The 18,616-nt window shown below is 37.9% G+C and overlaps 1 protein-coding gene across 1 annotated transcript in view; it reads right to left on the bottom strand.

The window, feature by feature from the left end:
• The window catches only part of cpne5b (copine Vb), a 105,734-nt gene that overhangs the window by 8,134 nt on the left and 78,984 nt on the right, over window positions 1-18,616 (bottom strand). The window contains exons 14-17 of the mRNA XM_056735150.1: window positions 11,857-11,903; window positions 10,067-10,248; window positions 9,565-9,692; window positions 7,418-7,520 (exon numbers count right to left, since the gene is read on the bottom strand). Coding sequence (XP_056591128.1) covers window positions 7,418-7,520; window positions 9,565-9,692; window positions 10,067-10,248; window positions 11,857-11,903 — 460 coding nt within the window. The remainder of the gene's footprint in view (window positions 1-7,417; window positions 7,521-9,564; window positions 9,693-10,066; window positions 10,249-11,856; window positions 11,904-18,616) is intronic.

The following is an 18,616-nucleotide window of genomic DNA, read 5'->3' on the forward strand; positions in this document are numbered from 1 at the left end:
ATGGTTCCAGAAGAAAGAGTCATATGAGTGTTTTCAATGGCGTGAGGACAGTAATATTTTATGTCATGTTGTGAATGACAATTGATTTTTCCTAAGTGTCAAGGTCTTGTTCAAATAATGGATACATTGACATTGTGTTTATCAATGTGGCTGTCCTGTTACTTGATAGAAACCAAATGTTCTACTGTAAAGGCTTCTGCTCTTGTAAGTTCCTCTTACGGTTGGGTTTTACTCAAAATGCTAAACATTTACAATGACAAATGTCAGGAACTACCAAAATACAATGTCAATGAATGCTCAACATCACATGTGAACACATATTACGTGTCTAGAACAGAGGTGTATAACACTTTGCAATGGCATAACGGCTTGATTTTGAAAGTTCTAGAGGGTGTGCTGAAGGAGAGAGAGATAGGGCCAGTATTATCATCACAGAACCTGTATCTTCAACCCACTCAGCAACTCACCCTCCAGACACTTAACCCCAGATCGGCCTATTTAAGACAATGAAAACAACTCAACGTTCCTCACATAGCACTCATAGCATTCTCACTCATTTACCACAAATGGGTATTTTGCATCATGTAGGGTATCTATTCAATAATGGTTAATAGGCCTCTGGTTAAAGATAGGTGTATAAATAGCACTGGCCACACATCCCACCTATTTGCATTAGTTGGCCGTAATAGCTTTGCACAAACAACATTTTAATGCAGTTGAGTGTGTAAAATTGGACAAGTAGACAAACTTTTCAAGGCACTTATGGTGGTGACACTATGACTAATTACTGAGTTAAGCATGCGTTAGCTAACATTAGCAAGAAGAGATATTAGCTAGTTAATATGTGCTGACTGGAGTTCGCTATTGTGAAGTAAAGCTAGCGTGCTAATGCTGATGTCTTTTGGGTGCAAACAACTTGAATTAATGTTTACACCTGTGTGAATACATGTATTTTTACTACAGTTAAAAGGAGGACAGACAGCTGAATACACACAAATGCACATATGCTACATTGACTATACACCAGGGTGCAACTAGCATAAGTCCAATACTTTCAACATTCATAAATTTGTGTAAGTGGCATTTAATAGCATGGACTGTAGTGAATACTAAATGAATCAGGACTAAACTTTATGTCCCGTCAGCAGAGTAAAATTTAAAGGTCCAGTGTATGATTTTTTGGAGGATATATTCACAGAAATGTAATAAAATATGTGTTCAGAGGTGTATAAAGACCTTACAAAACGAGACGTAATGTTTTTATTACCTCAGAATGAGCTATTTCTATCTACACCGTGGGTCGCCTTATATGGAATTCTCCATGTTGTTTCTTCATTAGCCCTCAACGAACAAACTGCTTTACAGAGCATGCTTCATAAATACGTTATCTCCTCCTGCAAAGACGTGAAAACGTGACGACATCGAATGGGAGGGGTGGAATGAGCTGGCTGCAGTTTGCAACCCTGCGATAGATGTTGCTAAATTTCATACACTGGACCTTTAAAGTCGACAAACAACATTGTAAAAACAAACAACTTATCAATGGAAGCAATTTTTTTGGTGTAAGTGTAAATAAATGAAGCACACACAAACTCATGTTCATCACTTCACTTTCTCTACACCTTTTAACAAGCTTTGGTCTTTTTGTGATGGAAGCCCACAATATTAACACCACCTCCTCCTTTCGTGATCTCCTACAATAGAGTTTAAGAAAGCGAACCATTTTTATGGTCAAAGAATATAACAGCACGTAGATTTCTACCGACGGGGATTGTAAGTCATATCCACCTCAAACCTCAATCCTGAACTATCAGTACACAGCCGCATCCATGACAGTCCATGTCACAAGAGAGAGGCAGGGCACCATGAATAATTGATGCCGGTTGTCCAATTTGTGCCATCATAACCTGTCAATGATTGACATCCGATATTGAAAGTAACGAGAAAACCAAAGTCTGTTAGTTCAACACTGTTTCCTTGACAACAATTGAAAAACAGCTCTTTAACCATACTCATATATGAATGCAGACGCATTCACGCAAAAAACAACTCAATTCTGGGAACCCAAAGTACCAGCATTTGTTACAAACGCCACAGGATCACATGCTGGCTGGGTAATTATTTGGTCTGAAGAGAACATTAATGTAATGTCTTCCGTAGCCAGCTGCCGATTCTGAAGAATTAAATTGGCTTTTGGACAACAAGCAGAGCTTTTGAGCTTAATGTATGAATCTACAAGCACAAGTAATGAAAACACACGGCACTATTTCTTTAAACGAGGGTAAAAAGCATGATGGAGGCGAAAACAACACGCAATGCTGTCAGGGTGTGACTGAGGACAGGAACTTCTATTACAGCTATCATCAGTCACGCAGCGAGCAGTCGCAGCGAGTCAGTTAAGCTGACAAAGAGCTGTCTTATTGATTACGCCTGTCGCATGTCATCTCTGATTGGCTGATGACGGACCACTGCGACCATTCCAGCACCCTGACTGGCTTATCTTTTGAGGTCCGCCCACGTCCAACATGACAAATGAATGCGCTCCCAATGTTGTTGTTTCTCATTATCATTCTCAGATTAGCCCTTACCCGTGACTATTGTTATTCGCAATTACCATGTCAAATAAAAATGCTGCGTGTCTTTTTGTGATGGATGGGAGGATTCGAACCTTCACTGCTAATTATCTAAGACAGAAAATGAATATGCATGCTTCATTAGAGTCTGTCAGAGACCAACAACTGCACTTTATTAGATTTAAAGCAATAGTTCACCCAAAAATGAGCATTCTGTCATTTTCCACTCGATTTGGCTTGGACTGCTCCTATATAAACACGTTGTAGTTGCACACAGCCAATATAAGTAACTTGGAAAAGCCATATTCTATTGTGAAAACCTCTGAATATATCTGCCATGTGACATATGCACATTTCGCCTCAACAACTCCTTTATAAATATATTTCTATACACATGTATATACACTATATACACGCCACATGTCTACATTCACATATCCGTTGAAACGTAATGAGACAGGTAAGCGGTAGGATGTTGTCAGCGGTTGTGGGAAGTGAAGGGATGTTGTCGAAACACCCTCAGATCAAGATGGCCCTCTGTGGGCGAATGTCCGTTCCCCTATGACCTGTTTTTAACCGACAGCATCAAGAATGAGGATGAGATGCAAACCGTTGCTTGGTGGAACAGCTTTTCTCATGAATGATACATGCTTCTGTCCAACTGAATCAGAGGAGAGAAGTGGGTCAGTGTTCCTCTAAGGTTTTCCGTGAAAGGTCCATGCTGCTTTGAAACAGTATTTGAACATAATGCATGTGGCCCCCTCAGGACCTTCCAACAGGGAGGAGATTTGGTTAGAAAAATGACTTAGTTAGTGGTCCATCTGGATGTGCTCATGGAATGTCTGAGTTATATAATAATGAGGTGATTTGCATAAGAAGATGTTTTGATTCTATACGACCGTATAGGTTGTTTTTTACTTCTCTCAAATACAACCCACAGGTGGGTTTAAAAAATCAATGTATGTACCGGCAGCGGTTTTGTGGGGTTTAATCGGAAATTCCCATAGCTTAGTTGGTAAAGCCTCATGTGAGCAGCACGATAATAACTGTTTAAGGGAGCACACACAATAATAAAATCTCTGTCTTGAATGCATAATAAGTTCATCCAAAGCGTCTGCCAAATGTGAACGAATATATGTGAACATATTATGTATAAACAAACCCGCATTTGACTATGATTTTGTTAATGCAAATTGTTAATACATGAGCACATTGTCTACGCTGTAGATTTAACAGCAAAGTACTGTAAAACTTACTGTTTAATATCACATTTCTACTTTACAGTAAGAAAACTTGTGTTGCACTCTGGGTAATTTTGATTGAGCCAGTGTAAACATATATCAACAATATCTTTAAATGAAATGGAGTGATGGACCTATACCTCTATGCCCTCAACAAATATCACAAATCTAAGTGAAATTTACTAATTTTGGAGAATTAGGCCCTTTACACACGAACATGGGCAATTTCAAAACCACAGTTTATTCTATGCGGATTGGCCATTTGTCCAAATGCATACAAAGTACTCGTACAAAGAAACCAAACCTTTTTTGAAAACTCCTGCCAGGGTGAAGATTTTTAGAAACTTTACGTTTTGTAGTGTAGATGGTGAAACCCGAGATTTGGTGTATGATATTGGAATGCATGCCGCTATCTCCTTTGTGTGACATCAGATTCCAGGCTTCTGATAGGCCAACACGCCTCGCCTTTTTAAGGAAGTGTTTGCAACGTTAAATCTGGCTGTATTAGTTAGCATTAATAGTTCTTTAGCAAACTGAGTGGTTCCATCGAGTTTTAAACATGCAGTGGTCCACCCTCTGCTGAAGAAACCTAATCTAGACCCTTCTATTCTCAGTAATTTAAGACCCATTTCGAAGCTGCCTTTTATCTCCGAACTTTAGAGTGAGTCGTCTTTTCCCAGTTAAATCCTGTCAACTTGTCTAATACGTTACATACTTTTCATTCGGGTTTTAGATCGATGCACAGTGCAGAAACCGCATTGTTGAAAGTCAGTAATGATCTTTTGCAACTTCTCGATACTGGCTCATGTGTGGTGCTAGTACTATTGGACTTAAGCGCTGACTTCAATACAATCGACTATAGCATTTTGTTACATAGGCTTGAAAAGGTGGTGGGATGCAGGCAATCGCGTTGCGGTTGTTGGCGCCTTTCTGAAGGATATAACCATCTCAATGAAGTTGGGAAGTTCTCTTCTCGGCCAGTTCCATTGTCATGCGGTGTTCCCCAAGGGTCGATTTTAGTCCCTTTACTCTTCTCACTGTACATGTTGCCCCAGTGTGCCATTTTTAAGAAATTTAAGAACTCGTACCACTGCTATGCAGACCATATGCAGTTTTATATTCCAGGAATGATCAATAATAGCGACTCCTGGGACAAGCTCTCTGACTGTTTTGAAGAGATAGAATGCTGGATGGCTAATCATTTCTTGCAATTAAATGAAGGCAAAAGAGTAATTCAGATTTTAGGCCAAGCTAGGCCTATAACCGTTTCTGGTTTAGGTTCTCCCTCTGCTAGTGTTCAAACTCATGTAAGAAATCTCAGGATTGTATTTGATTCATTGTTGAATTTTGAGAAACAGATTAGCAATGTAGTGAATGGAAGATTCTTACATTTTAGATCAATTGCGAAATTAAAACAGCTCCTGTCCCATAAAGATTCAAAGACTGTAATCCGCGCATTCATAACATCGCGTTTGGACTACTGCAACTCCCTTTATAACGGCTTTATAAAATCTTGCCTAAAATTGCCATCAATCTACCGTTTGCAAATTGTTCAAAATGCTGCAGCGAGGCTTCTCAGTGTTACAAAAAAGAAGGATCATATCACTCCAATTGTAGCACCCTTACATCGGCTCCCAGTACAGTTCAGGATCGGTTTCAAAATTACTGCTCTTGTATACAAGGCTTTGTCGGGTAAGGCACCAAAATATATCTGTGATCTTCTGATTCCATCCTCTCCTCAAAGGGCTCTCAGATCTGGTAATCGGTCTCTTTCAAATGTCCCTCGTTGTAGCTGCAAAACAAAAGGTGGTCGTGCCTTCTCTGCTACAGCTCCCAGGCTCTGGAATAGCTTGCTTATTAATTTGAAGCCAGTCCCTTCCCTAGCAAGTTTTAAATCTGCTCTTTCATTTTATTTATTTTATTTAGCATTTGATTAAGATCTGTTGTTGTGATGTTAGATATGCTGTATGCTCTGTTTTAAATGCACTGCACTTTGGCGCAACTCTGTTGCTTTTAAATGTGCTATAGAAATAAAAGTGTCTTGACTGAATGTTTAGGGTTATATCACTACCTGTTGGTTTGGTATTCTTTTGACAGTGCTTTATAGCGTGTTTTTTCGTTTTGGTGTAAAGTTTTTTTTTTAACGAAAATACCCGTGTGACTAGTCCTAGATTGTTTGGAAGTCACATGACATCTTTGAGTGAAGAATAGACTAACATTAAATGCGGCAGTTGGAAAAAATCTAACGTACCAAATTTGAATGATACCTTGATTTTTATGGTGTCTTAAAAAGAATTTGGACACCTCCGTTTGCCATGTATGGTAGTTATTGGAATGTTACAGATCGCATGGCTAATCACATACCAAGATCCTGATATGACCTTTTCACTTTATTAAGAGATGCACAGCCCTTCTAGATAACAGTAATCTTTTCTGTTCCAGATTCAACACCTTCAGAAATTATTCATTAGATCGTGCGATGCTCTACATTTAACATAGCGGAATGAAATTCATCTTCTTCAATTTTTCAATCACATTTTGATGCAAACACCATGTTTCAAATTCAAACATGTATTTGTAATCACTTAGATAAAAATGAGGAGTATGCTAGGATGTGCAAACACCTTCAAAAAGACAAACAAAAACGTTGTGCAGTGTAATCCTCTGTTTTTACCTTCTGTTCAATGTCATACTGTGGAAATGTGGCAGAAATGTGGATCTTCTTGGCAGGTGCAGGCCGTGGGGAAAGAGCAGCAGGCAAGATCTTAAAAGGAAGGTGTGGCTGTTCTACAAATCAGTCGCAAACAGTCGCAAATTCCCTTTAAATCCAGTCTGCTGGGATATCAGGCCTGTTCATTGGGTAGATAAAAGACATGCTCCGCTGGAGACGAAATTGAGCTTTTGTACTGAAATAGTGACCTCAATACAATGCGTGTCACCCATGTTGCATATTTCAATAATGTAGAAAGATCATACAAACTCAGATCAACTAAATTGAGTTGATGTTCAGCCCATGCTTGAATTGATGTTTGAAAGAGAAGACGGTAGTCAGTGTTTAAAGGCACCGTGGGCGTTCATCTAACACAAAGGCTAATTATAACTATGCAACCTCTTGAAAAACCTCATTTTGGACGAATTCTTAGGCAAAATTACATGTACCCTTTTCAATGAAAGCTATTCCAGAATGCACTGCAACCAGCTCTATCTTATTTATTCTGTTAATTACTATCCTGTCCACATTTTTATGCCTGACTCGCACACATTTTATTTCATGCATATATCACATGCAGTATAGTCGCCACTGATGTAGGTCGCTCCAAATCAGTCCCTTATGAGGTTCTATTTGAGTTAGTATGCTTCCTTAGTATGCAGTTGACAGTGCATTAGAAAAGAGCAGCAGTCTGCACCCTCTTCATCTTAACGTAATGAGACACATCTCTTTTTATAGTGGTCCCTTCTGCTCACTCAACAAGCTGGTTGTTTTAACCCTTAAATCAGTCATTCATAATAACAAAGGGAGCTGGTGAACTTGAAAGAACAAGCTATCAATATGATGATGCCCATTGTATGCATTTTTCTTCTGTGATATAAACTCATACTCACATTCACAATGGCCTCTTTGGTCTGTGACATGTCTGATATGACACCATCTGTGATGATGAGGAGGATGAAGTACTGGGAGCCATCCTGGACGGCAGCTGCGTAACTTCAGGAAGAAGAAAAATACAACACAACAGTTAAATGTGTAGTTTTGTTGTGGTTTTATTCATGTTTTAAAACTTATTTTTTTGTCAAAAGATAAACTCATCTTACTTAAGTTTATTCACTTAAATATAAGGCAATTTTGTTATGCATTTTTTTTGCTTATTATTTATTTGTATGTATTAATTTATTTTTTATTTATGAATTTTTTTTAGTTTCTGTTCTGATAATTTAAGTGTCTCAACTTATTTTACTTTATTGCTAAGGCAACATTTTAGTTTCTGTTAATAATTAAAGTGTCTCAACGAACATTTTCTGATATTTATTTAAGATTTGCCAAAAATATTTAGCCAATTTATTTGATTTCAATTACCAGAAATGTTTTTATAGTTTGGGTTTTACTATTATTTTCCTGCAGACAATTACTGAATAGATCATGATTTTGTTTTCAGTCCAGGAGTAGAAAATTGAATTGGTAAAGCCCAATGGGATGTTGAATTGGAATTTGGAAAGAAGGAACTTACTGGATTTAGGAATTTAGGAATTGTGTAGAGAACTTAAAAAAATACATTAATATGTCAATTTCATGACGTTCTCATGCAATCCAAATTAAAGGAAAATTGTATCATTATATACACATGCCCTCTTGTCATTTCAGACCTGTATGACTTTCTTTCTTCTTCAGAACACAGCAAAAAAATGTTGGTGGCAGAAAATCGTTGGTCCCCATTGACTTTCATTGGATTTGGGTCCATACGATAGAAGTCAATGGAGACCAGTGGTTTTTGGCGAACTATTTTTTTTCTAGATATCCTCTAGTGTTTTGTAGGTTTAAAATGACAAGAGGTTGAGTGAAAGAATTTTCATGAAGGTGAACTATTTCTTTAAATGTAGTCAGACAGTTACTACACAGTACTGTGTATCTTTCTATTTTCCTGTATGATCAAATGTCTCAAATTTATTCTACCCACGTTCTTTTGTGCTTGCTTAATATTTCTTTGTCCGCATCAGCTCTGAGCCCGAGGAGCTGTATTGTGCTTCAATTTAGAAAGTCTAATTCAGATCTGTGGAGATGACATTTTTAATTACAACAGTGGATGCTGTGTAATCAGATGGAAAATGACTTGGTTGTGATGCTGATATATGAGGAAGGGGGTGGAGATCTCTTCACACGACTACTTTGTCTTTTTCCTTTTCTGGAAACACACCCACTCCCCTTGATCACATGACAATTAAAAACTAGCTGCAGTCAGTACTGTTTCAGTCTGGCATGACACCTACTGTATGTTGTGAGCTTTACAAGGATAACAAGCCTGCTTCGTGTAAGCAGCGCACGTCAGAAGCTTTGTGTTCCAAACTTTGCATTCAAACTTGAACTTTTCACTTTCATGGACAGATAAAGATGGAACATCAGAGAGTCAGAGCAATCTGAAGCCAAGGTAATTATTTCAAGTGTTTTGAGCGCATGGGCGGCAAAAACAAAAGAACTCAGCCAGTTATTAAGAATCCGACCTAATTCTGATTCATAAAGCATTGTTCGTAAACGCTATGCACAAATACTCAAACATCTCAACAAAGATCGATTTCGCTATTCATGCAGGAAATGGCATTTACGTCGCACTCCGTGACAAATCTCGGCAATCTATCATTTGTATGCAAAGTGCAAATGTGCTGACATTTTACACGTCAACGAAAACAAGAGAAGTCTCTTTAAATGGCAAATTAAAGGGGGGCAAATTTTTAAATGATGCACAAACAGTCAAAGTCAAGGTTAGCTAGAGAAACAGCTCCAAATAAATATCAGTATTATAAAAATATGCAGCACTGAAGATGAAACATCTAACACAATTTAAATTTGAACGTTTTCACAAAATTTCCAATTGGTGATGTAAATTATTTCTTAATGAATATTTTATTATTGGCAAATATTTAAACAAACAATAACGTCAGGCTTATTTGAAAGCATAAAAAATATTTGTAAGAATGTTGTGAAAATCTTGTCTTTTTATACAGACAATCTTAAAAAAGTGTTTTTTCCGAAGACCCACCTGGCCACATGATTTACAACAGGGGCAAAGTTGGTGGGTCCGTAGAGCTGGACGGTCTTTAAACTTTGATGGTATGCCTCCAATATCCCCTCAATGCCGTTACAGTATGGATTTTCAATATTGCCGTTCTGAAAGACAGAAATCGAAGGTTACATATGCACCACCATTTTAGCCAACTGCATTCTAGTGTAACGACAATGCCGAAGCAAGAACATGGATTATGTCAATCAATATGACAGCGGGCATTTCCTCTCCCATGGAGTCTCTCCTCAGCAGCACTGAACTGCTTTCACAGCACCAATAAAACAAAAGCAAAGCAATCTAGCCAGGTTTCGGAAACTGTTGTATTTCTAACTCGGCTCCCAGATCTATCAAGGCATGTGGAGGCTATAATGTTGTCCCAATGTATCATACAGAGAGCAAAAACACATTTCCTCTGTTTAGAGGGAGCATAACAGAAGGATAGAGGCTCAGGGATCAACAAACTCTCCTGCTGACTCACTAGAGGAAATTCATGAGACACCCGTCCATCAGGGGGCAGTTTGGCTCCGAAGCCCAGTGCTGGAAACATCTTGTCACTGTCATAGTCCTGGATGATTTCGCCCACAGCCTTCAGCGCCAGAGCGTAGGCGTTCATCTGGTAGGGGTTCATGTAATGGAGAGATGTGGATTGGGATGGGTTACCTGGAATAGAAACAGCAAACCTGGATAATTTAGTGATATAGTTCAACTATACATCTTGGTAGACTTTGCATACATGAAAAAAATTGATTTCATCAGCACTCTTAAAGGGACAGTTCACCGAAAACAGAAATTCTGTCATAATTGACTCGCCCACGAGTAAACAAATTGATTAAAAAAATGCTTGTTGCCAAACCTTTCCAGGCCACCGTTGACTACCATAGTAAGAAAAATGACAATGGTTGTTAAAAGTGCAGAACGAAGACAATTATAAAGCTAGTTTTCTTACTTCCATTACAATGCCATGAGAGTGGAGTCAAACTTAGTTTTAGAGATATAGGATAGAAAGAGAGAAAATAAATGGATGGTTTACCAAAAAAAATCATTTATTCAGCCTGATGTTGTTCCAAACCCGTTTCTTTCTTCCATGGAATGCATTCTGTAAGGCATGATGAGTGCAGCCTTAGTTCACATTTACTTTTATACAGAAAAAAGAAAAGACATTGTTCGAAATGTCTCTTCTTATGTTCCAGATGACTGATCAAAATAGTTTGAAATACCATAAGCTTTAAATAACAAGCCGTTTGGTGGACTGTCCCTTATCTCGAGGCTACCATCAGATGCTGTAATGGCTTTGAAGGGTCACCCCAAAATTTCATTTCTGTCATCATTTACTCCAAACCTGTGTACTTTTTTTGTTCTGATGAACACAAAGGAAGATATTCGGAAGAATGTTTGTAACCGACTAGATCTCATCCCCCATTTACTGCCATAGTAGGGAAATAAATACTATGGGAGTGTAAGAGGGATCAGATTTTTAGGTTACTGACATTCTTCCAAATATCATTCTTTGTGTTCATAATAACAAAGAAATGTATACAATCTTATGCAATGTTTGGAACAATCTGAGGGTGAGTAAATATTTTCAGAATTTTCATATTTGGGTGAACTGTACCTTTCATGAAAAAAACTTGTGTGCTAATTATTCTCTAAAGTCTTTATCTGGAACACGTTGTGTCCGCCAAGCATACACAAACTAGAGCTCTGTTGTCAAGCTATTGATGTTTTTTGGGGCTTGAAGCATTTGGGATCTAAACAGTCTGTGAGAGATGGCAAAACTCACAGTTAATGCTGCAATTCAGTTCTTTTTCTCCACAGACAGCCACAATAAATCTCTCAAAACCCAGACACATGTAGTTTTTTTTCCAACCTCTCGCTATACTCTGTTCTGAACAAATCCTACTAATATACTGAATAATTCAAAGAACTTTGCAAGCATTTATTCGTAAAAGAACAGTGATTATTTGAACTAGGCAGCAAGTGCTGAAAACAACGTGGCGTCCTATTCACAAGTGGATGAAGTGGCCAGGTCATTTTAAACCATTACATGCGACCGGCTCACCTCTCAGCATGGACTGAACCCCTACGTAGTTCTCCAGTCTGCGCAAAGCACAGGGGGCCGCCCATTGACCGCTAATAGGGATGTATCGAGCGACAAAGCCATTGGCCCTAAACATTCAAGCCTCACTCTCAAAGAAAGATGAATGATTTGGTTCGGATTTCCCAACCTTTTCAGAGGTCACACTGCGTTTTCTTCACTTAATTACTTACCATTAGAAGCAGTGAAATCAATGGCCACAGTGAAATTGATCTGGGTCCTGGGAAAAGAAGCAGAAATGAGAAAACAAAGAGTAAGCAAAAACAATCTCCGCAGCGGTTTCAAAGCAATCAAGTTGACAGGTAGATACAGTAAATGTGTGTGTTAAAACATGTGCAAGTACACACAGGTACAGTACATTTTGATGGCTGTGTGTAGTGAACCCCAGCCGCACAGTTTAATTGGCAAAATCAAATTGCAACATATCTCTGCGTTCCCATGATCAGTTTTACATCAGGCCACCGTGGTTTCTACAGGTTTATCTGTAGGTTCATGATCTCTGCAGGTCTCTCATCGGAAAATCATTTTAAAAGCCACTGAAACAATGTAGCTCGCCCGCTAAACGAGTCTCACACAGCCCATAAAAGATTTGTAAAGTTTAAAATGGTTTGATGAGCACAGTTTTCTTTCTGTGTCGAAATATTTAGAAATGACAAGCAATATGTTTATATGAGGCCAATGTTATTTATTACGTCTCAACCATGAACTATAGACCACTTTGGGAAACCTAAGCAATGCTGATTCAATGCTGATCCAACGCTGGTCCAGAAGAATTTCTGTAACACTTTAGTACAGGAACCAAGTCTCACTAACTAGTTGCTTATTAGATGCCTATTTTAGCATAATGGCTGTTTATTAGTACTTATAAAGCACATATTTAACATATTTTCGAAAATATGAGATTCAGTCTTTTATGTAAGATGAAACCAGAAGTGCTTCTGGATCAGTGTAACATTTTTGGAGAATTGGTCTATAATTTGCTATTTGGTTGGATATGTGCAGTGCAATATGAGTCATTGATATTTTTTATAATTCACAAAAGAGACCTTACATTTGAAATGTGTTTATCTGCTAAAATTGTCAGAAAGTACAAATTATAGGAAAGGAAAAAGGAACGGACTAAAAGCCACAAAACTCTCATTTGGATTTAATGGGCTCAAGTAGCTAATAAACAGATAATAGAAGCATATACAGCCAATTGACCACACATAAGCTATTATTGTCAGATCTGTCTCCAGATTTAATGCATAATGACATTAGCATAACACAAAAATTCAGACATGCACAGAAGCCAAATTATAATTTTAATTGAGCACTTCAAAATGTTTTTTCTTCAATTACATGAAAACGCGTGCCACAGTCAACAGTCTATCAGACCGCATCCAACCTCTGGGAAAAAAGACAGAGTGTCATTGGGGATTTAGTTTAGAAAGAGGGAAAATTATCAAACTATGAAAAAGAGAGAAAATGACATTAACCTTTAGAGTCCCAGGCTAATATGTCACGCCTCTGTGTAGCTCAGAGAGCAGTTATCCTCTTTATTAATTCATTAAAAGCCATTTACTCTCGCCTCCCATTATGCATCCAAAAAAGTATTTTTTTTGTAATCTAAGTGACTGTTGACCAGAACGAACCTTCTGTAAGGCTGAATAAATTTTCCATGAACACGCTATCACATTTTAATGAAATTATCACTGTTTAATTTTACATCCATGAGGAGCAAAATGAAACCAACAAGTTTTCATTTTGATTTTTTTTCATGAGCGTGACATTTCAAATGGTAGTGGTGTGTGTGGAATCTTAAGCTACTCACAGCAGTGCATTTGTGCCAAATCAGCATGTGGCACTACTGGGCATTTCCACGTCCCAGAAACTTAATGGGCTGTAGAAAGGATCCCCTGCATTTGGGGTTAGTGCAGAGCGCTACACTGGAGGTCTCTTGGGAGGAGGTAAACACAGGGACAAAAATCGATCTTAGGCAATGGCCTTGTCACTTTGTGTCACCCTCTCATTTGTCAGGTGTAGTGCTGACAGCTCTGTGGCGCTAAGGAAGGCAGGAAAGCCCTGCATAGTAAAAGAAAATGCCCTGGCAGTGCTGGAGAAGCTAATAGATCCCTCTATTTTATGCAAAACAACATATCATCCTTTAAAAAACTGGAGGCCCAAGATGGATCCAGGGGGGGCACAGATTTTGATGCATTATATGAAATTGACCATACGTTTTATGCAATCAAACATACAAGACCACCAACCAAAGGTATTGACGTTCCAGCATTGTATTACAGAATTTGTTTTGGGTTTAATAAAAATTATAAGTTTAAGATGATACGTTTTTTTTAGGGGTCCACAAAGTGATGCACTCTACACAAAGGGGGCCTTACAACGAACCAATGCTTTAAATAAAGTTAATCTTTTCGGTCAATCCCACAATCCATAAATCAGTTTGGCCAAACATATCCAGTATTTTCCAATGTTATTTCCTACACAAGGCTGGTTGTAGCACTAGGTGGTCTTATTCACATAATAACTCAAATCAATATTTCACATGCATTTATTTAGTTATTTTGAAGCCGCATAATAAGCTGAATGTACAGTCATCTGGCTATTACTGTAAAATATAACCCTTAAGGATGATTAGGAATCACTCAGGGTTTCATTTTGTGATAATCACTGCTGACTGTACATTGTTCTTTTCTGATGATCAACCGTAATCTGAAAAACAGCTTCTGAATGCCACCGCATGTACATCGCTCCACTTTATTGATACTGTGTTCGATGCGCACACCTGATGTATTCCCTTTAAACGCTTCCAACACTGTAATTACTTTGTGTATTTGTCAGAGGCTGTGTTCATCACCTATTGTGGTTTCTGCTAATGTTACGGTACATTAATTCAGGGCACTTACCCGTAATAGATTTGACCGCAATGTGATGCCTGGTCAGTTGTATATATGTGTTCTTCTATGATCTATTTCTTAGATGATAAACCTTACAAGCATAATGGGCTTCACAACTGAACAGCAGTGATGATGCTAAAGGGGTCATGCCTTATGTTGTATAACCCATTATGATCCATTATATATTTCAACTTTTAAACCTTCATGGTTTGCGATTTAATTAATTGCCAACATTCGCAGGTCTAGTGGATGCATTATACTATTGTCACAATAGAAATGCTGTTATTCCTACACATTCGAAATGTGAAAATTGTAAGCAAAGATGTTAGCATTTTGAGGTATAAGGTTTTGCAGACTCATATCATGTATTGAGAAATCAAGTGACACATTCTAAGATAACCAACGGTCAAATAACAGCTTCAATGACGTTAACAGCGGCTGTGAAAGCTGTTCTGTGTAACACACTGATATTGTGTGTGTGTGCGTGCATACCTCTAAAACACCACTAAACCTCCTTTGAAGTCCTGCTTACAAATGTCTCCTGGTCAATCTGCTTGTTTTATTATCCAACTCAGGTCCAATATAAAACAGCAAAACTAACGCTTCTGTTATTTGTGTCAATTAATATACCCAATCTGACGCCCTTCGGTCTGGTGTCATTTCCCTCACCATAGTAGGAAAAAAGACTAGTGATCTATAGACAAAGATTGACGTTTGCACATGCACTAGGAGACCTCCGTTACACTTCGATCAATCCGCATGTTTTTAATTCTAATTTAAAATATTAATAAAACTAAATTAAACCTATATATCAAAATTATGACTGCGTCTACAATACAATCATAACGATGTAAAAATACTTTTCACAATTTATTTACCATATCAAAATTACAACCAACACAAATGCATAAAAAAGGTGCAATTCATTTTCTTAAATCATTTTTTTTGGGGGGGGTAAACATGTTTTACTCAAATAACTGTAAAAAAGTGTGTAGTAGAGTAGGCGGGGCGAGACCGTGGTTCGAGTCCGGTGAGTAATTGTGAATGAGCGCCAGTAGTGCGCACACCGGGCTCGAATCACGTAGGAGATAGGGAGCATATAAAAGGAACGAGCGACCGGACCGTCGAGGAGAGAGGACCGGGCCCGAACATGTTTTACGTTTGTAGTTATGTTCTTGTGTTTAGTATTTATGTTTTGTTCCCGGGCAGTCGTCCGTGAGGGGCCGCCGGCTGTTATATTACTTTATTAAATGTTTAAAATGTCTTCCGGTTCCCGACTCCTTCCTTCCTTTTAATGAATCGTATTACAAAGTGTAAGGATGAAAAATTGAATAATCAACCAATTTGTAAATCAACATTTTTATAAACAGGTCCCACTGACCCAAACACCAAACAATGGTTTAAAAAAAAAAAATCCTGACTCTATACTACTCATATATACATATTGCCCCCAAAATAGCATTTGTGAAACCTTCAAAATTCATCTTTCTTACACATATACGATAGTCTCTCACCCTGGTGGAGCGCAATCTCATTTTCTTTAATAGAACTCTCAAAAATGTCCTCTGCGTGGGATGCACAGGCGGGCCGGAGACTCAAAGCACATTATAACAGGTTATCTGCCACTCAGCCATGAGAGCGTCCACACAGGTAAAGGTCAGCGCTTAATAAGTACGCACACTCTCTGCGATGAAGACCAAACCAATATGCTCTCTATCGAATGGGGCCAAATAAGTATCACCAACGCTCTTATGATTAATAGACTACCATTTTCTGATCTTTCATCCTTTTCTGCTTGACTTCTGAATGGGCTTTAATGGAATACTATCATTGGTCAGTTTAGGAAGCTTGGCCAGGGCCTGTAATTTGATTGGTTCTCTTCACAGCAGCCCTGAGCTGCTTGGTTGGGTTTGATGTTCTGCACTTCACTTCATCCTCAACACTTCATCTCTATTGCAGCTTCATACTCGCTCACTTAGGCAGTAATATTTGTCAATAATGAGGTGTGCTGCTTCTTCTAAGTGGCAATTTCATGTTTTAATTTAAGTGAGCACTTAATCAATTTATAATCTGTCAGACCACCGAAGAATCCAACATGCTGGATGCCATGTACACTCTGAAACATTGCAGTTCTCTGAATATGCATGCACACACAAATATGCTTAATACATATTTCACTGTGTTCTCTGTGCTGAGTATGAACCTGCGGGAGGTCTGAAGATGTTTACGTTACCCAAAGAATCTAAACCTTCTAACCCTATCAGGATTGAGCTTGTTTGGGCACTGAAGTCATGAGAACAAGAACATCTCTCTTTGTGACGCATCTCTCATCACCTTTATCTTGTTCAGTATGGACAAACAAATTGACTATCGCAGGAACCTTATCGCATCGTTTGGTTAGGATGCGGATGTGGTGTTAGGCTCTAAACAATCGATAATGTTTTATTTATCTGAAACCTTGTATCTCCATATTTAATTTATTTTTCCATAAACCGTTATTATTAGTCACCATTCATATTTTTCTTTGGGTTTTGCAAATATCTATAACTTATAAAAAGTATTAAAAAGTGCCTGTCAACTTTGATGACACATTATGTAATCATTTAAAAACTACAGTGTTTTTTTCATTTCTGAAATAAAACAGCCAATTTAGACAAGGTTTCCGAAGGACAGTGACGATATATTTTTTACTCTTAGGTGAATAAAAGAAGTCAATGCCTAGACCATCTGCGGAAAGTGTCAGGCACAAAGCCGTGAAATGAGAATGCTTTAAAGAACAGCATGCACTTATGTCAGTCAAACTAAATGAAAGGCAACATTTTTGAAAGAAAAGTCTGTTCATACGAACATACTATTTAAGAAACAGTTCACCCAAAAAGGAAGTTTCTGTCATCATTTAATACATTCCTACTTTAGTAGTAAATAGTGGCCACTGTATATGGGAACTGTTTGGTTACAAGCATTCATCCAAATATCTTTCACTGTTTTCATCAGAACTAAGACATTTCTACAGATTTGTATGACTGAATTATTCGTTTCGGGTGAACTGTCATTTCAAGGCCAAGTAAAACAAGCTCCCATCCACTTTATATAACTGTACATGACTTAAACAAAATAACTACAATAATTCAGTAGCAAGCAAATGGTAACTATTATTATTATGAGTCACCTTCATTTGAACCATTTATCATTACATCCCTTATAAACATAACAAAGGTCATACTCGCTGAAAAACGACTGACTCACAACATTTTGATTCCTACATGTCTGAAAGGTATTTTATTCTCTGTATTGTACATTATTAAGCAGTGCTGCCTCCTTCGCCGCCTCTTTATAAAGAGCCCTGATGTGTGTTACACTTTTACATGTACAGTAATAAATTACAGTATTACTCATATGACGCATTAAAGTTTATTACAGTGTGTATATAGAAGGTAAACAACAAATCCATATACCGTTAAGCGTCGAAAAAGGAAAACATTAATAAGGCCTAATGGCCTGCAGAATGTATTGCTTTAAATATATATTTATATAGTGAAACATGCTCACATTAGTCTTGGCTGATATTACAGAAACATTTTTCTAAGGGTAAAAGTCGAGCATGAGCGAGAGTTCCCGCTGTAGTGACTGACAGCATAGCTACAGCAGTATTTGGAAAAACCCACCATCATTTCAAACATACAACCGCCAAGGTCGAGAAGGTTCTTCACATATAAATCTCATTTCGATTGGAAGTGTGACATTCAGTCAAACTAATTTGGATAGCTTTAAGCAGATTGATGCGAAGACATGACCCCCGTCCTTTAAGTGAAATGTCAGAAAGTTTAACCAAACAGCCAATCACTACACGCAGTCGTGTGTTAGAGCAATGCTCTGATCGTCATATCATCCGAGAAATAATGAGAAAATATATATGCACATTGTAATATAATTAAAATAAATGAGGAAATTACAAAATTATGCATATGGCATTTTCAGACAAAACTTGAAATATAGATTCTATTAAATGTATTTATTACTAATATATTGCACCACC

The sequence above is a fragment of the Triplophysa dalaica genome, chromosome 21 (genome assembly GCF_015846415.1).
Source record: "Triplophysa dalaica isolate WHDGS20190420 chromosome 21, ASM1584641v1, whole genome shotgun sequence".
Taxonomy (NCBI): domain Eukaryota; kingdom Metazoa; phylum Chordata; class Actinopteri; order Cypriniformes; family Nemacheilidae; genus Triplophysa; species Triplophysa dalaica.